At 42.9% G+C, this 22,256-nt stretch overlaps 1 protein-coding gene across 1 annotated transcript; it reads left to right on the top strand.

Annotated features, from left to right (window-relative positions):
* The first annotated feature begins 17,236 nt into the window (after positions 1-17,236).
* Positions 17,237-21,438, top strand: LOC128302787 (uncharacterized). Its single transcript, XM_053039639.1, has 2 exons — positions 17,237-18,150; positions 21,426-21,438. Exons 1-2 carry the CDS (start codon positions 17,237-17,239, stop codon positions 21,436-21,438), a joined length of 927 nt encoding a protein of 308 aa, XP_052895599.1.
* The last annotated feature ends 818 nt before the right edge of the window (positions 21,439-22,256 follow it).

Below are 22,256 nucleotides of genomic sequence, written 5' to 3'. Positions count from 1 at the left end.
TCGAGGACTGCCTGTATTACATTATTAAATTTGAAGAAAACGAGTGCCATTTTAGTGAGCTAAAATTGAGACTAGTTTTGATTGTTCAGTTCAATTGTTTCCCGTTACCGTACTTGTCAAATAAACCACATTGGCACGGAAATCTTGACACTAACTACAATCTTCATCTTAATGCAGGAATTGCGTGCGCCGTCGAAACGTGACAATTTTGAACTAGCATTGTGTGCCATCAACTTGCGCCACACGCTTGCGTTAATTTATTTAAAAAAAAAAACCACGGTATTACGGTGACGATCACCCCACGAAACCAGGGTCGCACGACTGACATCGGCAAACAAACAACAGGCGGTGACCCGTTGGCGAAGCGGTAAATCGGATTCGGAATCGAAAGGAATTAGCAAACGGCCGACCGAACGAGCGCACACTTAATGGAAAAGCTACGAGCGTGGCATCGCCCAGTAATTGATTGACTTATGTCGCATCATTATCATCACGGAGCAACCCCGGATTGCGGGAGCCCCACCAGACCAGGCCGGCTGTGTGTTTACGATCTCGTTCGTGACTTGTCGGGAAGTCGGTAAAAGGCGTAAGAAAGGGGGAGGGAGGGCTGAGTATGCCGTCTTTTCTGTCGGGAGCCCACCCGACAGCATAATGAGCATTAAATGTGAACGATTAAACAGCAGTAAATGCCAGTGCCGAGTGGCAGTCCCTGTGACACCAGTCCGGGGGCCCTTTTGCAGGACTGGACCCTGGAGACGCAATGTATTGTGCCTCTTTCGCTTTCCGTCTCGCTGTCGGTTGGAGAAGGTTCGTGTCGTGGGCTTTGATTTTTGTGTCACAAGTTCCCCAGAGCCAGCCGATTGTGTTGGGCATGGAACGACGAGCACACGGGCGAACGGGCCCGTGGATGTTGTGCAGGGTTAAAATTGCTCACGATAATCGCTGACCTCGTCCTCCCCTCACTCCCTCCCCACCTGGGATGTTTCGTGGCCACCCTGTTAGTAATGCTTCGATTTTGCATACAGATTGTACCGATCGACGCCCCGGCCCTTCGTTCGTTCCGCACATCCTCCCCACAATGGTTTGGTGTGGCTCATCATCAGGTGGCCGGTCACTGTAATGCTTGAGCTTCAGACTCGGCGCGCGCGTGTGTGCGAGAAAACCGCTCACCCTGTCTGCTCACCATGACGACGAAAATTACGGTTCATTAGCAAAAGCTAATCGCCTAGCGCACCACTGGGCACTGGGCGGAAATCGGTGCAACAACTGCAACTCGCAGAATCGTTCCATAATTCAAGAATTGAATGCCGGGTGGCAATTGCATCGAATCGCTCCAATTGCGCCCATTGCGATTGGTACTCGGACACGCAAATAACGATCCCTTGCGCAGGGACGAGCTTGTAAATATCTAGGCACCTTTAGGTGCGGCCATGTTTTGTCTCAATTACTTCGACATTACGCAAATAAATAAGCATGCTCTTTGCGTTAATCGGCAAGAAAAGAGGCTTCAAAGGAAGCACACTGTTTATGAGGCGTGTATTCTTGCAACGGGGAATAAAATTTAATTGCATGCATTCATTTATCATCCATGAGATAACACATATGAGAATGCGTTGAATGCGTTGAAATTCTTTCAATTACAGCCCTAACCGGACAGTTTTAGTTTTCTTAACAGCTATTTAACATGAAGTACTGAGATTATCAAAATGTCGCCCTGTTATTGCAAATGCGCACACTAGATCGCATACGCAATACGCGAGTAGATAATTATTTCGAACGATTTCATCGAATTCGGATTATGCTTATCAAGAGCAATCATTAATTGCCAGCGTGCGTTAGAATTTGCCCAAACTCGTGCGGTGGAATGCTTACGAAGCTGCTACTTAGAACTACTGGCCCAATTATCTGAAGTTTTGCATCCTTTCGAGCGCTTCCCTTTGCAGGAGACAGAAAGCATTCCGCCTTTTCGATAGCACAAGTCACAAATTAGTGACGGTACTCCCATTCCGGGTACGTTGGCCGTAATGTTCGGTATGCTAATTAATTCCGCAACCGATTTGTGTCGTTAGGCAACGTTGACCGGACGCAAGCGTCAGGACCCGATCGGATGGGCCCGCGTAGTGTTACGCAAAGGGACCATGCGGAACGCAACAAAAACAAATTGATAGCAAGTGCGGGCCGAGCAAGGCGGCTTTGAAGTGTCGTGTCCTGTGGCCGTCTTGCAGTACCGTGCGCCTAATAGCGTTCTATATTAGCAAGTAGCAATTACGTGCGTTGCACGCTTAATTTCTTCGCGGAGCTGTTTTCCTTTGTTCCCGCTTTATTTCCTACCGGAAGCAGTAGCACATAAGCACGGGAAGAAAGGCTAGACAAATCGAATTTTAATTCCTGCCGACGTTACCCTCGTTATGTGTTTTCGCGAATCGGTTCGGACGGGTTGTACAGCGACATTTAAGTAAGTTCGTAATTACAACACATTAGCCAAATTGAATGTCCTTGATGCTGAAATCTTGCACTCGTTTTCGCCGATTGTGTATCTTCTCGGTACGGGAACTGTATTCTTAAACACCACGCAGCACCACGCTGTGGCTTGTAACTGATTTTTTAAGCACCACAAAATGGACCAAAGCTGCATTTATCTTCTCCAAAAAAAAAAAAGAAAGGAAAACCTGAGTCGCTCATTGAATGGACAATGAGGAGGAATAAAACACAGAAGCAAAGGACGGTTACGGGTTTTGTACAACCTTTTCAAATGTGATCGTTTTGCATAGCGAATGAAATCGCATGAATATTGTTCCAGCATTTCCTTGCCCTAGCAGCCTTTTAATGGAAAACCAGAATTTTCCATGTAAATGGCAATAAATTTCAATGGAGTGACTGCAGCTTTTCTTAGCAAAATCAGCTACCGCCGTGTCCGAAACCGTGTTTTTTTTGTGTGTGTTGTTCTCTTTTGGGGGCAACCTTTATGTACAGCATCGACCTACAGCATAACTCTGCAGTATTCGATGTTAAACCGCATCCTTCCGCATGCTAACCACAGGTCAACCCGTTTTTCATTTGCACCTACACAACTACCCGCCAGCAGTGGATTACTACTGTTGGTGGTTTATTTTTTTTCTTCTCATCCTGGCACTTTGCAAAATGTAGTCCCGCGTTTGTGGCTTATCGCTGCCACTTTGCACGCAGAGCCGTTTTTACCGAAACTGAGTGAATTTAAATTCATTTAATCAATTCCCAGAAGAATTTTACCTCATCGGCAGGGATGGTGGTTGATGTTGCTTCCTAGCTCGTTACTGTAAGGACCAATTTTAAGGGTGAAAATCAGTGAAAGGAGTGGAATCATACTGTTAATGGTTTATTACAGTATTGATTTTGCCTGTTTCAAATTCAGCGTTTCTTAAATGCAATTCAACGCCTGTTACATATCTTTTAAAATCTTACAATAAATCAATTTTTCGTTCAGTTCGTACGAATTGAATAAATTAGTTAATTAATTAATTAAATGAAGGAACCAAACTTATTATTTCGCCAATAATTTTCAACTGAAAGTTTTACAAAAGTCGGTAGGATGAGACGGACCATACCTCAACAATATGACCAAAGGTGCCGTTATTTTAGTTTGTTTTAAATATCGTCTATCGATTTTGATTTTGTGTATTGGATCGTCCTACTTAATTTAAGGTGCTGAAACCTGTACAGTAATTGTTATGCTTCTTTCTTTTGTACTTTTACTAGCTAATCGGCCCGGTTACAGGGCTATGCAACAGAATTCCGATGTGTACGTAAACTGAAAGATGTTTTAAAAGAGGTTTTCTTCGCAATTGGTCGAAGTTGTTAAATTAGTTTTATTCAGTTATAAAATTTCTCACCTCGTGCCACTTCGGCTCTCATAAAAACTATTTGGCAAAACATATTCCAAGCCACATAGAATTAATATTGTTGTTATTGGATTTTACTGACTTTGAACGTTAATGGCTTTCTTTCGTCTCCTAGCCTGAGATAGCCATTCGTCTGATCTGGACATCCAGCGTCATTTTATTTATTTATTTATTTATTTACGAATGAAATGTATCGCAAAACACGACCTTTGCGTTCAGCTCCCACCTAGACTGTGATGCCCATATGCATCATATAATTTTAACACGAGTACTCCAAATTACACTTAAGTAGTACTTAACTATCTTGCATCAGATTATACCCCTTGTTGCTTACTATGCATTCCTACTTTTCGTAGGCTCCGCGCTTAATTTTGTCAAATGTCGATGTTTTTTAGTACCAGGTACCACTGGTTACTCAAGTTTTTTTTTGAGTTTTCCTCAGATATAGTATATTTGTTTCATTCCTTTCGAGTAACAGGCACATACATGTAAAATTTCGAATATTAGTGATACAACCGGACAGCGAACGTCTTGTCACAGCTACGTGATCGCGACTCCATTTTATAATCAAAATTCAGTGCTTTATAACCCATAGTCACATTTCTAGCATTAGCGGCACTAATGCGGCAGTACGCCTGCCAAAATTCCTCCTTACATACATGTTTAGGTTTCATACTGTCATGTATGGCATCCGCGAGATATGAGTCGTTGACAATGAGCGACATTTAGAAACGGACTCTAGCAGGCCGTGCTTTTCACTTTGGCATTACGCGTATCGAAGTAACCTTCAGTATTGTAAGTTGCATGAAATAAAGTAGTTGGCATAAGAGAAATATACAACACATACGGTGCCATTTTATCAGATGTGCCTGGTGATGTATTTGGTAGCGGCACCAGTCCTCATTTGACAGGACTGGTACAAAATTTCACCTAGATCAATCCCTCGTTTCCAGGAACAACTATCCAGGTTATGGGTAAATAAAATTCAAATAAAATAGATAAAATTCAAATAAATAAACAAACAAAATAAATAGCATGCAATAAAATTTAATTCCTCCTTAAAGTCCCGAATTAGCAGGCCAAGTTCTCTGGATGTTGTGCTCAGCTTGTGTAATGGATTATTGAAGCACAGACGATCTACAAAAAAATAATAATAATCTGCCCTACTAAAAATCTTTTTGTTCCGTAAAAACACGAAACATGGACTGCAATCGTAAACCCGAAATATCCGGTGAAGTACAATGATGATGATGGAAGCCAGTTCTACTGGCTGCTGTGATTTGAACTGACGATTGTTGGCTATGATTTATCCAAGCCTTTCATTCAAAAGATGTTTCCTAAAGTTTATGGCAATATTACGTATTTCTCCTATTTGCATTTGATCGCATCTTGACCATTGGGACTTGACTCCACAAAATTCTGCAAATGTTCACAAAAAACATTCTCTTATCGAGCGTCTGTAGACGTCGATACGTATAAAAAACTTGCATTTGGTAAAACCATAGTACCCATCCCATAGGGGATCATAGAAGGCCTAGCGAAAGAAAGCAGTTTAAAGAAGAGCTGTGAAATCAAAAATGCTCCACGCACAAAAAAAGATCCATGGATGTGGGAAATAATGTTACCATGGAAACGATATGCGTCGCCTACAATTAAAATTTGTATAGCGATAATAATTGTTGTTGTTTATTGTATTTTTTATTTAATTTTTTAAACCATGCAATGTCATGGATTCTTAATTTCGGATGGATCTTATTTTCTATTGTAAACTGTTTCAGTAAAATACAACAATTGTTGTGATTAATGCGCAGTGAAGTTGCTCAAACGTTGCACAAAAATCGAACTGACGACCAGTGTATTTGAAGTGATGCACTGGAAGAAAATCATTTATTATGATTTGCTTCCGTATCGCTAACACTTAATATTGATTTTACTATCTTTAATTTAACCGTTTCAAGCGAGCGATTGGTCGGAAATACCCAGCATTAGTTAACGAAAAGAAACTTGAGTGGGAAGTTTAAATTCATCCAGCAGATAATCTGGACGTGTTTTCATGCATTCTTTCTCGCATTGTAAGAGTTGCTCATTGGTAAAAAATGAGTTCAAGAAAAAAACAGATTGCCATATTCTTTTAATCATCACACGAGAGTCACCATGATACATTTAACATGACAATAAATATACTACAAATCGGTGCATAAGTAACCCAAATCAAACACACCTAAACATGTTTTATAACGTCATAAAATACTCTCAAAAAAAATAAATTTACTGTTCCCTTAAAAACAAAATTAAATAATGTATTAAAAAATGTTCGTTTCAAACATTTTATTATTCTTTAAGTTATGCGTTTAATTATCTATTTAATTAAATGTTCTTGCTGCATATCACACTGTGACACTTACAAATTACAATGTCGCTAAATTTAGTACTACAAATTTTCGTATCGCTTACGGTTACACAAGAGCACGTGATTGGCCCCCAAGGAAAAAGTATCGTGTAAGTAATGCAATAGCAGGAAAGTGCACTTTAGCGTAAGCGTAAATTTTATTAAAGCTCGAATTTATGCTCCACCATCGAGGGTGCCGGATTTAGTTTGCTTCCTATTTCCCTTGCCTCTACACAGCCAGCACACAGCGAACACCATCGAAATGACGGGTGATTTGAAACGCAATCTTCATCACCTCCGTAATGGCCTAACCGATGGGCTTGCAAATTTCAAAATGATTGTCCTCGTGCAAAGCTTTATTGCCCACTGGAGCCGAAGACAAAGTGAGTTAGAAACCGAACGCACGCTGAAGGCAACGCGGCAAGAATTTTCTCAGTGCTATCAGCAATCGGTGGAACCAAAAAAGTATTCCTGCCTTAGGATTCTAGGCGGGATGGTTGCCACCGTGTACCGGGGTTTTGCCTCTCCTCTATCGAACGGTGCCATCTTTGCGAATCCAAAGTGTCTTGTTTTCTATTTTTATAGCATCCAACCGTTTCACGCCTCGCAAGTGTCTCGGTGCGGTACGGCGCCTTCGCCCATTCCTGCAAAACGTTCGCGTCATTCGCGGATAATAGGCCTTGCGGTCTTATCAACGCACCGCTCGCCCTTTTGTAAACACACTTTTATGGATCGGTGTTTTATTACTGCTCCCGTGTCTCATCTGCATGCGGCCTACGACCGTGGAAGCGTATCCGGGCTACCGTGCGCGTCTCCGTTGGGTTTGGTACACTTGCTTGCGGGAAGATTCATTGCCCGACGGGACGAAACGGGCTGCAAACGGCAACCATAAGTCGATGGCAAAATTTATGCTCCATCCTGCCTCCGGTTTAGATCGTGCCGATGGATTGTATCCTTCAGCAGTCTGCATTGCCTGCGTTGCCAACCTCATTCGATAGCGTTATCCTGCGGTAGAGTAAACAAACGATCCACAAGTGTAAAGCGGCTGTAGCGCTGCGTCAAAGTAAACAGGAAAACCTGAAGCAAAAAAGGAAGGTCCTTATCACTACCAAGGCTTAAAGCGAACAACTTCCGCTTCGGCAAGCTTCCGAAACGGCACCAGGCAAGTGCATAGATGGGATGCAAGGTTTTTCTGAAAAGATCCACTGTTCCTGATTCCTTCCATCCTGTTTCCCGGTGATGGTGCTTCCTTTCACAACCAATTTACTCTCCCCCCCGGTTTCCTACACCCAATCCCGTAGATGAAAGATGTTGTTGTTTTTGTGGTGGCTGTCGTCGTTATTCAGAATGCCACATAAAAAAATGTTATTTAAATGCAAATAATAATAAAATCTAAACCAAAATTGCTACACTGCCCAGGCACCGGGCCTTGCCGGTGCTGATCCTCGGGAGCTTCCAACGGCATGCTCATGTGAGCAGTTTGGCTGGTGGCTTGGAAGTCGCTTGAGGAACGCATTCCACGTTCCTGTTGATGGTGTGCTATTCTGCTTCGGTTTTTTCTCTCCTTCCATTTTTCAGATTCTAATATGGCTTCAGGAGGAACCAAATAACACTTGTGCCGTGCTGGGTTTGGTGCTCGGGATTGCGCTACCAGTGCTGTTTCGTACCTTTGCCATTGCTGTGGACCAGCAGAAATGCATGATGACGATGATGATGATGGGTACGGAATGAATGGGCAAGGCAAGTTTTTTTGTTGTTGTTTGTGTGTGTTGTTGCCACACCACAAAAGATGAAAGTCAGAAGATTCTGGTTGCCATCGGATGTGGAATACAAGGTGTTTGCGTATTTATAGAGCAATAAAAATTAAAATTATTTTTTTACGATTTACTGCATCCATTTATCTGCACTGCATGAATCAATAGTGAAGAGAAACGTATCGTATTTGGTAGTTGAGTATGTGCAAGGTAAACAGTTTGAGTAAAATTCGATATACAGGCAGTCCCCGAGATACGCGGTTCCTCTTATACGCGGATTTGGAGATACGCGGTATTTAGAAATTTGACAGCTGAGCTAGTTTATAACACAAAACCTAAGCAAAAAGATGTAAAAATGGTCGAAAATACCTTTTTTTGTCACAGGAAACTTTTCTTTCTAAGTTATTTAAATGTATTCTTTCTTAAAATCGCCTGATTGGGTGAAAAAATTTAGTCCATAGAAGGAAGTCGACTCTCTGACTTTGAAGTATAACCGAAATTGCACCAGGATTCGACTTACGCGGAAATTCGAGTTACGCGGATTTTTCCCGAACTATAGCGATCCGCTATAATAGCATATCTCGGGGACTGCCTGTATATTCTTGCAAATCTTTGAAAATCGGAACGTTACATGAATATAGAACTATAATATTATATAAAATTTTTTAAATCACACATTTTATAATATAAAAAAGAAACAAGTAATAGGAAATGCGTTGTATTACAATCCATTGTTTACATTTTTGCTAATTCTGCATAATCTTTGTCTTTATACGTCTAATTTTATGTAATGTATTTATTTACAATTTATTCATTTATTCCAGACTTTTTGTTGCTCGTGCGTATCTAAAATCTATTTCATACATTAATTATGTTGTTCTATGTTATTATTAAACTAATGATCCATTTCAAATTTTAAGTCGATTGAATTTGACTCGAAAATAAGCACAATATAAAAAGAAGAAGAAGAGAAACGTCATGCTCCATACAAAATGTATGGAATACCCGGGTATGCTGGTTGCCAACTTACGTGGTAAATTTTAAAATAAATCAAAATAAAAAACTTACTGATTGTTGAAAAAATCGGAAATAAAAAGTTGGGAGGCTACTAAAAATTTCAGGTCAATACAAGCAGTGAATCAAAAGTAATTGCAGTTTAAAGTTGAAAAAAAATAACCAGGGTATCCGGTTGCCTACTTAAAGGTTAATTAAATGCAGAGGAGGAAGTCGACTCTGTGACTTTGAGGTATAAACGAAATTGCATCAGTATTCGATTTACGTGGAAATTCGAGTTACGCGGATTTTTTCCGGGTTATAGCGGTCCGCTATAATAGCGTATCTCGGGTACTGCCTGTACATATAATTTTACTAAAATAATAAAACAAAAAAAAATATTTGTTTAGTATTAGAAATAAATAGATTGCTGAGATAGCTAGTTGATAGCATATCCATTTCATATTCAATTTAATTTTAATGTAATAATTTGGACCTATAGCATGTTCTTAATTTCCTAAACGAGACGTTATTCGGTTGAAAAAGTTTTCCACTTTTCTCACACTTACAATGTTGCCCTGGGACAGGTGCGTTAGAGGGTGTTGGCTCGCCCATCCAGCACTCCTATCGGTATCGCCTTGTACGAAAAACGGAAAAACTAACACAACGGTATATCACTCGGGCGGCGATCGACTGAGCAGATTATGGTGGTGAAAAAGGTGGAGTAAATTATAGACTCCGTCATCCACTTTCGTCACCGTCGTCTGCCGTAAGGCGACAAATTGCTTAGCGTGAAAAATTACAAACTACTTACGGGACCGCGCTTTAACCCGGGTTTTGATTTCTCGAGCCACAGGCGTATGCAATCGAAACGACGCACTGGAGCGCTATTTGGCAGCGCGAAATGAAGAAATAACGAGACAAAATAAATAATTACACACTACCCCGGCTCGCGGTATCTACCGTCGCCGATCGTTCTCAGCAATGCCTTTCAGCGGCGAGAAAAAAGCAGTAGCACAAGAAGTACGAAACAGATTTTCCCTCACAACTTTTCCGGTCCGTTTCGTTGGCGTAGAAAAGTGCTCCTCGAGCACTGCGCGAACATTGTGCACCAGCTTTCAGTGAGCAATTTACCACGGCAGTTCCGATACGGTTCCCATTACCGGTTTATGCGCTCCGTTTCGTGGTGCAAAGTTGGCGGTGAATTCAATTTTCCTGCCAAGCGCCTAACCGGTCGGTCCCTTCGCTGGCATTGTTTGGTTGTAATTTCATTTGATTATGGTGCGATTATTATCCGGTTGCCAAAAGATCGGGTGAAGGGTGGTTGCTGGTGGCCAAGGTGCTAGAACCATCCGCTCACACCAGGTGCGCTGAGTTCGGTTGTTGGAGTCTTTTGCGTGACGGACGAACTAATTGCTGTCAGTGAGGGTGATCGCTTCAAATAGGCCAGCAAATGTGTAACGGCTGGATAATGGTTGAACGACTGGCGTTGGTTTCCATTCACTAGTAGAGGTTAAAATCGATTTCACAAACGATATTATTCAAAGAAATCAAGCAATCAAATCAGGTTTCATTGGTTGTTACTTAAATAAAATTTTGTTGAAATGCCGTGATTCTTTAGCAAAAGTGATAGTATTTTTTTTTTGTAACCACGGAAGAACTGCTGGGTCTAATAACTTTATAGTATTTTTTTATAGATTATTCAGTTGTTTATATGGTCTACATGCGATCAAGAATGCATTCGGTCTAGAAATGTTCCTTGTCGGCAATCCTGGACTAAAGTAACCTTCAAGATTGCTGTTTGGGTTTTCAGATGATGAATCAAAGTCAAAGAAACATTGGGAATAAAACAACAATACAGTTTTTAAACTCGTGGGAATCGTTTAACTTGAAATGCTTAAGAGATCTGCTGCACACAGGTTACAAAAACTGGCCTCAAGGTTTTATTTGTAACACTGTTACGAAATGCGTTTGAGCGTATTTTTTCGTGATGGTTTCTTTTTGGGCAATTTCGAAGAACGAACACTTTTTTTGTTTTTTGCTATGAATTAGACTTTTTTATGTAACGCATGAACTGCGGTAGAAATGTGATATTTTTATTTCGTTAAAACGGCTAAGCCATATCGACTTATTTTTGCCATGCAGCCGGATAGTCAAACCTTGCTATGGGGATCGGTCCGGATGGAATTTTTGGCTCGATCTTGTCGTGTGAAGACCACCACCGGATCACGCGAGTAGAGTTGTTTGATTCCTAAAGAGATGTAATTAAAACGAAGAGTGCTGATAACATCTACTGGTCTGGGTTTTTGTTTGTGTTAAATTGGTTGCATTTTGTTTTATGAAAAACACTGAAATTTATCCGTTTTTATATAAATAAACCATGTTTTTTAAATACTTCCACCCAGTTTAGTTTTCTTAAAAAAAACGCAAAATTGGTGTGTCATCTTCTGTTTATTGTTTGGTTCTAAAGTGGATGAAAAGTTCATCAATTTTTGAAAATAAAATAACTGAAATTCCATCAATTCTCACTTCTTGGTTCTCACACAATTCAATCCGTTTATTCTTAAGCAAGCCTACCTTCGTCAAAGAGCTTAGTGAGCTTTAGTCTGAATAATCTTCCTCACAAGCTAAGCACACAAATACCACCAGAGATAGTTGCATTCATCGTTCAAAAAAGACGCGAGCGTTGGCGTCCTCTGCCCGTTTCATCCAAGATTCATGACCATTGAGGACTACCGGACGTATCTGGGTGCGATATAGGGTGCACTTCGTGTTTTGTTTGTTTTTCTGGATCGGAGAAGTACAAATATTTGCATTGTAAACTTCTTTTCTCATTAAAATATACCTACACGAAGACACGATCGTAAAAGCTAGCAGAACCACCTTAAGATCTCACTGACAACTAATACTCTGCTCACCAGGCGGACCCTATCACGATTAGAGACTCTAGCAACGTAGACTTCGTGGGATAGATACTCAAGCATGTTCGAGTCTTTCGTACTGCACTTCATCCATTGTGACTCTTAACAGTCGCAATAGCTTCCCAGGGATTCCTTACTGCTACATTGTGTTTTTTTAGCTCTGTCCTATGTATGGTGTCATGGGCCGCCTCAAAGTCCATGAAAATATAGTCCGGCATTTCTGGACGGTCTACCACATGGTGGTAGATTTTCCTCCAACAAAACCAGGTTGGAAGTATCTTCTGTGGCAAACGACGTAAGTCTACAGTGGAGATTCCGGGACAGAACATTATAGGCGACATGGAGAACTGTGATTGCCCGAAACTTGACACAGTGCAGTCTGTCACCCTTTCTGTACATTGGATGTGTGACATCTAGCTTATACTTAGGCTGATCCTGATGCAGCTGCAGCGGCAGTGGAGAGACGACCAGCTGGATGGTCGTACCTGAGTGTCTAGTGTTTTGTGTTAAGATACTTGCCAGTGTACATCAATAAGTGTTCGTTAGTGTCAGTATTTTAAGTTGTTAGCACGCTACCAAATACAGACTGAGTGCCACAGCACTGCCCCTCCCACGAAGTTATACCGCGTGTTGGGGGGGTTGGTTCATGTAGGGTCCAAGGAGAACTTTTTTTACTGGGCAAGAATCCAATGTCCCTGAAAGGGTGTCTAAGAAGATTTTAAACTCCTTGTAAAAAAAAATCTAGCTTACACTCCTCCGGTAATTGCTTTTGTTTTTATAGCCTTGCGATCAACCAAAGAATAATAGCGACAATCATGGCCGGGCCCATCTTGAAGAGTTCTTCTACCAGCCTTGAAAGCTGATTTGTTACATTTCAGCAGCGTGATGGCTCTAATCCTTCTCCATCCCGATCATTATAGAGTCGATTAGCACAATGCTTTCTGATACTGCCTTTCTAGTCTGGAAGTTCTTGTATTCGCTCCGTTAAGGTATGCATCGAAGTAGCACTTCCACCTGTCGATTACTCCATGATCGTCCGTTAGGTTGTCCTCCTCAACATTGCGACACATTGCGATCGCGATTGGGGGTGAACCCGCTCTGACCCGCATTTAACGTCCTGTAGAACTTGGTTTCCCATGACACAGACGGGTGATGCATTGGCTGTTCGTCCGACTCGTCAATCGCCTGGAATCTTCGCCTGGAAGATTCGAGTCTGCTGCCTTCACAGTGTTGCATGAAGTTTATTTTGAGATGAACTTTAAATCTATTACCTTAGAAGTAATTGTGCGCACAAAACAAATTAAAGTGTTTAAAGCATGAGTAAAAAATCAATAAAAATCGGGTTTATAGTTCTAACAACCCTTTTATATTGTTTTTCGCTCACCTTGGAATACAAAAAAGCATTACGCATCAGTATTGATTATTAAAAATATCACTAACACTTACGTCATACAGAAAAACTTCAAAGCTCGCGTTACGATTGCGTATCCATGTGTTTTTGTTTTGTTTTCAATATTTTCTGGATTGATTTCAATAAGGTGCGCTAAGTCCAGCCCCCACTAGCAGTGCTACCGCTTTTGTACACAATTTGTTGCAAATGAAACATTGTTTGATGATAAATGCTACTGATTGAACCGTGCGGTGTTTGTGCCCTGGTACCATAAATCATAATCACAGTAATTGAATTCAATTCATTACTCCCATCGTTGATACGATGTTTCATTTGTCGGTGCACTTTTTTTTCGAGTGTTTTTCTTTATTCCGTTGCTAATTATTCATATTTATCCGTGCGTGTGCATTAATTTTAATATCCACCATGATGGATTTTTTTTCGTACGTGTGTGTGTATGCTTTCGATAGGTATGCAACCAATAAGGTAAAATTTGTTTACTCACACAAAAAACTAACATGCACCGATGCATTCCCGGAATCGGGTTGATCCTGGCCTGCGAGTCCTGATGCAGTTGGAGTTTTATGCGACAAAAACGCTATATCGGTTAATCGGAAATGGATGATTTTGATTACAGCTGCCTGAACTAATATCACCTAGATTGTGCAGTAAAACGGAACGAATCGCGCTTCATCCCGCTTCATATTAGCTGCAATCGGTACGAATCAGTGCATCCAGTCGTAACATCAAAGGTTTCTACTATTTAATGGCGCACACTACCGTCAGCGTACCCACTGTCAGCCTCGGGTGCGTGGCGAAAGTAACATGGCAAATGATAAATTTTATTTGGTACGTCAATTTTACGATTTTCTGCAGTACCATCTGTGGGTCTATTAGATTGGTGATGTATATTTTTTTTCAGTCTCACACAACACACTACCGCTGACAGTTGATGACAGCTCGGCAAACTGTCAAACTGCACCCTGCCGTACGTGACGCAGGGAATATTATGAAACGCACGGATGAAAGGGATTCGCATGGCGATACGTAAAAAACTAAAATCCAGTGCGACATGGAACTGAAAATCAGTCAACTTTTATGCATGCGCCATAACCAGACACGAGCGTGCACTTGTCTCGATGACAACAACTCCACTAGCTCCTAATGAATGTAGGAAATTGGCGAACATGTCATGCGTTTTTCGTGTTTTTATTTTTCTATTTGATATCCCGCACGCCCTCACTCACCGTTGGGTAGTTGTATTGGGCAGGCCGGCCTTGTTTTATTGGTTTTTTCAATTGCTTCCGTGTTTGGTTTCAAAATTTGACTACCATCCGTGCCAGTTCCCAGGATATTTGGGTGGCATCCCTGCCACCGAGACTCATCATACTACTCACACTGCAAGCTAGTAGTTGCAGCTACAGCATCATCACTGTACGTTGTTATTTCATCGAGAAAAAGCTTCCTGGTTGAATGATCGCATCACACTGTAGTACCGCGGGGGGAAATGGTTTTATTTTCTTTATCCACAAGTTTTCCTGTACACCGTCTGCTTTTATTGGTCGTATGACATGTCACATTCACTTAATGCGGCACTTCAATGAATTGGTTTGGAATTTTTAATATGTCAAAAAATCCGATCGTTTGAACAATTTGGCCCCCGTTTTACTGTTCGTGTTTTTCATTTCTACGGGAAAAGCGGTGCGTGGAAAATGGGAAAAGTGGTAAAGCTGGTAATGGTACAAGAAGCAGTGGAGGGGAAAAAAATGGTTGAATTTAAAACGTATTTTCGTAAAACGTTGATTATTTAGCGGATCCCCCGGAGGCAACACTATACGGAGCGTGTGATTGCACCGCGATTGAATTCCGGAGCGGAGCTGGACGGGACAGGCCACGGGTGCGGTTGTTTGGTCCTGTACGTGTGCCCTGATATGCAGGAATTATGCACCGATGAAGAGTTAACATTTAATTACACAGCCAGCAACCGGAATTGCGGATGGTTTTAACGACTACGACCGCGGGGTTCTGTTTTTGTCATCGGATGAATATTTTTTCGTTTTCGCTATTTGCTACTCGAAATCACCTGCCACCTGGATGCAGGACTCGAATGATTTGAAATACGTACGTGCAGGGTGTGCAAAGCGAAAATTCAGCTCGTAAAGTTGATCCCGAAATGCAGCAATTTTGCATGAGCTTTTACTTTACTCCCCCCAAAAAACAAAAAGGAAACAAAATACAGCTTCCCATTGTGCCGTTGACATGATAAAACGCGGTTATCCTTGGTGATATGAATTCTTTTGTTCCCCGGGTCGGGTTCGGTATGCGACTATAAATAATGGATTCTTCATCTCGATACTCTCATTTGCATATCATCAACAAGTTTCCGCGGAGGGATGGTAGGAACGTCTTTAGAAAACAGGACATTATAAAAGCGTGTTGTTCGAGAAATAAAAATTCGGCTACAAAACACTCCGGTATTAATTTGAAATCGCCAATCGTAGGAGTGGAGCAGTGAATTTATGATTTCAATCCCAAATGAAAGAACAAAACCGCCGCATGAGCAGTTCTTTGTTCCGGGTCCGGGTCACCAAAACGAACCACACACCACCCAGAGGGCATAGACAAAGAAATGGGAAAGCCCATGTTTGATGGTGTAATAAATTTAGCCAACCTTCTCCCCGCCTGATAATTGGTCATTGGAAATTTATTTCATCATATTGTGTTGAGGCACACGGCATACACAAACAGCTCCCGGTGCCACCGGCCCGCTCAAGCCGTGGCACACAGTCGTAACTATTTAATCGTGACTGTTGTTATCATTATGCAACTGTTAACCGGCGGTTTGAACCGTGCATAATTTATGCCACTGCAGACAAACCATACACTGAGCAAAACAGGAAGTCACTATATGGGGTGCGAAACGTAAGGCATTGCAATCATAATTAACACCATTAAATCAGTCGTAAAATTTCCATTAACAATTTGAATCCCAGGACCTCCGCTCCCTCACTCGTTCCTCATTTGCCAGACCCTTCTCATCCTACTTCAAAATGATGATGGGTTATGGTTTACCAAACGAGAGAAATGGGGAAAAATGCTATGAACAACAAAGCGTTGCTACAAGGACAGGGTGTTCAGTGGTGCTCCAGCGGTTCGGTTCTCAAAGGACTGGGAAAAACGTCATTCCGATCAGCGCTTAATGAGACGTTGGTTTCGGTTTCGGAAAGTAAAATTTATAAGCCCATACCGGACCCCTCAGCACACTGGCTGATCGATGCTGATGACTACCTATAATGAGAATCGTCGGCGGCGACATACTTGTACATGTAGATGGGGTCACACCGAAACAACCGTGTTTTGTGTAATAAGGTACATTTCATTAAAATATTTTGTTGATATCCCGTGAAAGATGAGCTTTATGTTTCATGTATGGCCAAAAACGGAACAAAAATGGAGACTTTGTTTCATGGATATTGATATGTGTTGGATACGTTACGCAGCGAGGCACTCACGCTCTCCGGGAGAGTGATCTCTCGTCGGTTGATGTGGACGAGTGCCGTTATCTCGGGATGGACCGAGATCGTTATCTCGGTCCCGATCGCGAGGATAAAGCAGTCGAGTTTGCGTCACGAGCAGGAACAGCTGGATCCTCCGATAGTGTAAAATAATGTAATACGTAATAAAACATAAAAGTGGCGACGAGGATGGGATTCAGTTAAATCCCGAAATTTTTAACGATTCTTGTGATCTTAGGAACATTTACGTTTATTTATTTGTTTTCGTTTTTAAACGTTTTTGTGTGATCCAAGAAACATTTGTGTTTTATTTATTCTGATTCCATTTTAACGTGTTTGTACGTGTGCGTGTGTTAAAAAAAAAAAATTGGTTCACCACGTCGAAAACGTCGGAGGATGGAAATTGGTGATACGAACAGTACTGACGCATTTGCGGACGCCGACCCGCGTCGGTTGTCCCAAAATCGTATCAACGGTGCAGCGATCCAGCCTAACGCGCAAGGCGTTTTCGTACCGCAAGATACGGCGTTCCAAGCCCAGCGAGACGGACCGTCGGGTCAACGTACGGCGTACATCCAGCAGCCATCGCAACCACCAGCAGCGTCGCCATCGCAGTTCGGCGCGTCCCCAGCCATGATGACCAGCCCGGACAACGCAACGATTGTGCAAATGCTGAATTTAATTCAGCAACAAATGGCCCAGCAGCAACAATTTGTTAACGAATTTTTGCATCAGCGGTTGCTACATCAAAACGTCGCACCACCCAGTCTGCATCCAGAACAAATAATCGATTCGCTTTCTCGTCACATTGCAGAATTCCGATACGAGAAAGAGGCAGGAATCACATTTAAACAATGGTACGCGAGGTATGCTGATCTATTTCAGAACGACACCGCGCGAATCGATGCCCCTGCCAAGGTTCGATTGATGTTGCGGAAACTGGGAACGGCCGAGCACGATCGGTTCCTGTCCTTCATCCTGCCCCATCGTCCGTCTGACTTCTCGTTTGAGGAAACAGTGGAGAAACTGTCAGCGCTTTTCGACGACCAGGAAACTCTGCTCAGCAAGCGTTTTAAATGCCTCCAGATAACCAAGAAGCGGACGGAGGACCACTTGGTCTACGCATGTCGTATCAACAAATCTTCGGTGGATTTTGAGCTTGGCAAGCTCACCGAAGAGGATTTCAAGTGTTTGTTGTTCGTGTGTGGCCTGAGGGACGAGGGCGAAGCTGACCTTAGAACGCGACTTCTGGCCCGTATTGAGGATCGAACCTGCACTTCCCTTCAGCAGCTGTCCACCGAGTGTCACCGGTTGGTGAATTTAAAGAGAGACAGCGCAATGATTGAAGGTCCTTTGCCGGAACGTGTTTTAGCTGTCAATACAAAAGGGGACCGCCAACAACGGCAGCATTCTTCCGGCACAGCTGTTCCGAAAAATCCGTGTTGGCTGTGCGGAGACCATCATTGGATGCGAGAGTGTGCTTACCGCACCCACCGATGTGAAACGTGCTCGCGTATCGGGCATAAAGAGGGTCATTGCAAAACAGCAGCTCGACGCAATCCACAAAAGCGTTGCACCAAGTACAGACGAATGAAAATGCTCTCAGTAAACGTCCATAATGTGCAGCAACGACGTAAATTCGTGCCTGTGGTGATAAATGGCACGCCGGTCCGATTGCAGCTTGATACGGCATCAGACATCACAGTGATCGACCGGAAAACCTGGCAGCGCATTGGTAGTCCTAAGTTAGCACCTTCATCGATAGTAGCTCACACAGCATCGGGTGCTAACCTGACACTGGACGGGAATTTTATGGGTAGCATCAGTATGGCCGACCAAACCAAGCGAGTTCAGATTTCAGTCACTCCTGTACGCCTGCTTCTTCTAGGACTGGATCTGATTGACGCCTTTTCATTGTGGTCAACTCCCATTGATAAATTCTGTTCCCAGCTGAAGACATCAGACGGCGCGCAGCGGTCATGGCAAAATAGATTTCCCCAGCTTTTTGGAGAGACGGGGCTGTGTACAAAGGCGAACGTTTCTTTTACGTTGAAGGAAAATTATCGTCCGGTTTTTCGCCCCAAACGACCAGTTGCTTACGCAGTACGAGAAGCGGTGGATCGAGAACTGGATCGTTTACAAACCCTTGGGGTTATTACTCCTGTTAAGGCATCTGATTGGGCTGCGCCGATAGTAGTTGTCAAAAAAGCTAATGGGTCGATCCGAATATGTGGCGATTATTCCACGGGTCTAAACGACGCCCTAGAGCCAAATGGTTACCCATTACCTTTACCGGAAGATATATTTTCGAAGCTTTCCAACTGCAAATACTTCAGCAAAATTGATCTATCAGATGCGTTTCTCCAAATCGAAATCGACCCGCAATACCGTTCACTATTAACCATTAACACGCATCGCGGTCTATATCTTTACAATCGCCTGCCACCGGGTATAAAGATCGCACCAGCCGCATTCCAAATGGTAATAGATAAAATGCTAGCTGGTCTGAGGAATGTGTCAGGTTATCTAGATGACATCATTGTTGGTGGCACATCGCAAGAGGAGCACGATGCGATCTTAACAGATACGCTTGCGCGGATCCAGGACTACGGATTCACTATTCGGGCTGACAAGTGTGCTTTCCGTATGCCCCAGATCACCTACTTGGGGCACGTAATAGATAGCCACGGACTGCGCCCTGATCCAGCAAAAGTTGCGCTTATACGAAATCTGCCAGAGCCAACAGACGTTACAGGCGTTAGATCTTTTCTAGGAGCCATTAATTTCTACGGTCGTTTTATGCCTAACATGCGCAAACTGAGATACCCATTGGATCAGCTCCTGAAGGCTAATGCTTCATTTAAATGGACGCCAGAATGCAAACGCGTTTTCCGTGAGTTCAAATCTCTATTAGCTTCAGATCTACAGCTAGCTCACTATGACCCAAAGCAAAAGATCGTTGTTTCGGCAGACGCATCTTCAATCGGCCTAGGTGCGACAATTAGTCATGTGTATCCTGGAGGGTTGCAACGGGTGATTCAGCACGTTTCTCGAGCCCTCACCGAAACAGAAAGCCGATACAGTCAAATTGATCGAGAGGGTCTGGCCATAATATTCGCAGTAAAAAAGTTTCATAAACTGATTTTCGGAAGACATTTTACCCTGCAAACGGATCATCGTCCTCTGCTCCATATATTCGGCTCTAAGAAGGGCATACCAACGTTTACGGCTAACCGTCTCCAGCGATTTGCGTTAACCCTCCTCGCCTATGATTTTAGTATCGAGTACGTGCGCACCGAAGATTTCGGTAATGCGGATCTACTGTCACGTTTCATAAACACGCACACCAAGCCAGAAGAAGATTGCGTGATCGCGAGCTTAGAAGCAGACGTTAAATCGATCTTAGTTAACGCACTAGAGACAATACCTGTTAATCATGTGGAGCTAACAAAGGAAACAGCGAAGGATCCGTTGCTACAGAAGGTCGAATATTACGTTCGCAGCGGATGGCCCAAAAATACAGCATTTACAGGCGAACTGGCCAGATTCCACGCTAGAAAAGATGGCTTATCAATCGTAGACGGATGTCTTCTTTTCAGCGAGAGGGTGGTAATACCCAGATCACTGCAACAACGATGCCTTCAGCAAGTGCATAACGGACACCCAGGGATCGTCAGAATGAAAGCCTTATCCCGCAGCTATTTCTATTGGCCTTCTCTGGATGCAGATATTGCGGACTGGGTAAAAACATGTGATGCATGCCAAGCTGTTGCCAAATCACCACCCCACTCAGATCCCGTTTCTTGGCCGAAAGCTTCGGCACCATGGCAGAGAATACATGTAGACTATGCTGGCCCGCTTGATGGAGCATATTTTCTCGTGGTAGTGGATGCATTCTCCCGCTGGCCTGAAGTAATACGAACGAATAACATCACAGCTAAGGCAACAATCAACATTCTGCGTTCGATATTCGCCCGTTTTGGAGTTCCTAACACGCTTGTTTCAGACAATGGAACGCAATTCGTTGGCATGGATTTTAAGGAATTTTGCATCCAAAACGGCATCGACCATATCACTACAGCGCCTTATCATCCCCAATCTAATGGGCAGGCTGAAAGATTTGTCGACACATTCAAGCGTGCTGTTAGGAAAATATCGGCAAATGGCACACCGATCCACGAAGCATTGGACACATTTTTACTCGCTTACAGAAGCACGCCAAATTATGTGTTGGGCCCTTCAAAGTCACCAGCGGATCTAATGCTAAACCGGCCGATTCGAACAACATTAGATCTCCTACGCCCGAAGCAAACAAGCTCTACAAAATGTGCTGTAACGAACAATCTGAAACAGTTCCGTACGTCTCATCCAGTCTACGCCAAACGGTATACACGGAATGGATGGATCTGGGTAGCTGGCACAATTGTTAAACGTATCGGGGCTGTCATGTATACCGTCAGGATGTTGGATAAGAGGCTTATAAGATGTCACGTGAACCAGTTGCGTGATCGCCGTGAACGTCAGCAACATCATCACGATCCTGTGAGATCGGTTAACACCAATTTACCTCTTGATATAATTTTAGATACGCCACCTAACAGCGCTCGTGAGTTACCGCCTGACCCTCAACTGCGGACACCTGCATCGGTCAGCAATCCCGATGCCCTCTCAAACGTGCCAAACAGCGCTCCTGGCTTACCGTCTGACCGTCAACTGCAGACTTCAGCATCCGTCATCAATCCGGATGCCGCGCCAGCCGTGGCGCCTTTGCCTCGTACCTGCCCTCCGAATCCGGCAATCTTTGTGCAGCCTTCAAGACAGGAACCACGCCGGTCTTCTAGACATAGAAGGCCGCCCAGTAGGTTCGATGTTTATCGACGTTTTTAAAGAAGGGGAGATGTTGGATACGTTACGCAGCGAGGCACTCACGCTCTCCGGGAGAGTGATCTCTCGTCGGTTGATGTGGACGAGTGCCGTTATCTCGGGATGGACCGAGATCGTTATCTCGGTCCCGATCGCGAGGATAAAGCAGTCGAGTTTGCGTCACGAGCAGGAACAGCTGGATCCTCCGATAGTGTAAAATAATGTAATACGTAATAAAACATAAAAATATGAAACCTTGGATTGCTTGCTGTGGGAAAGATCAATTTATTAAAATTAATTATTTACATTATGCTTTCGATTGTTCTATGATGATTTCATATTTGTAAGAGTTTAGTTTTTTATGGTTAGTATAATTTTTGTTGTTCAAAAACGGCATTGCCGTCATAATAGAAATTAAATTAATTATTAAATAAAAATATTTGTTGTAGCCTCCTTGTCAATACTCAATATCCTTTGTAACAATTACATGCAATTACAAATGAAGTTCTTTTTCAGATGTTCTATAACCGGATCCCAATGCGTAGATCAATTT

This window comes from Anopheles moucheti, chromosome 3 (genome assembly GCF_943734755.1).
Source record: "Anopheles moucheti chromosome 3, idAnoMoucSN_F20_07, whole genome shotgun sequence".
Classification (NCBI taxonomy): Eukaryota; Metazoa; Arthropoda; class Insecta; order Diptera; family Culicidae; genus Anopheles; species Anopheles moucheti.
The sequence above is the reverse complement of the archived record's forward strand: the minus strand, read 5'-3'. Positions and strand labels throughout refer to the sequence as shown.

Bases quoted from the DNA above. Each gene is read 5' to 3' on its own strand.
- LOC128302787 (XM_053039639.1), top strand. From the start codon at position 17,237: ATGGAAATTGGTGATACGAACAGTACTGACGCATTTGCGGACGCCGAC.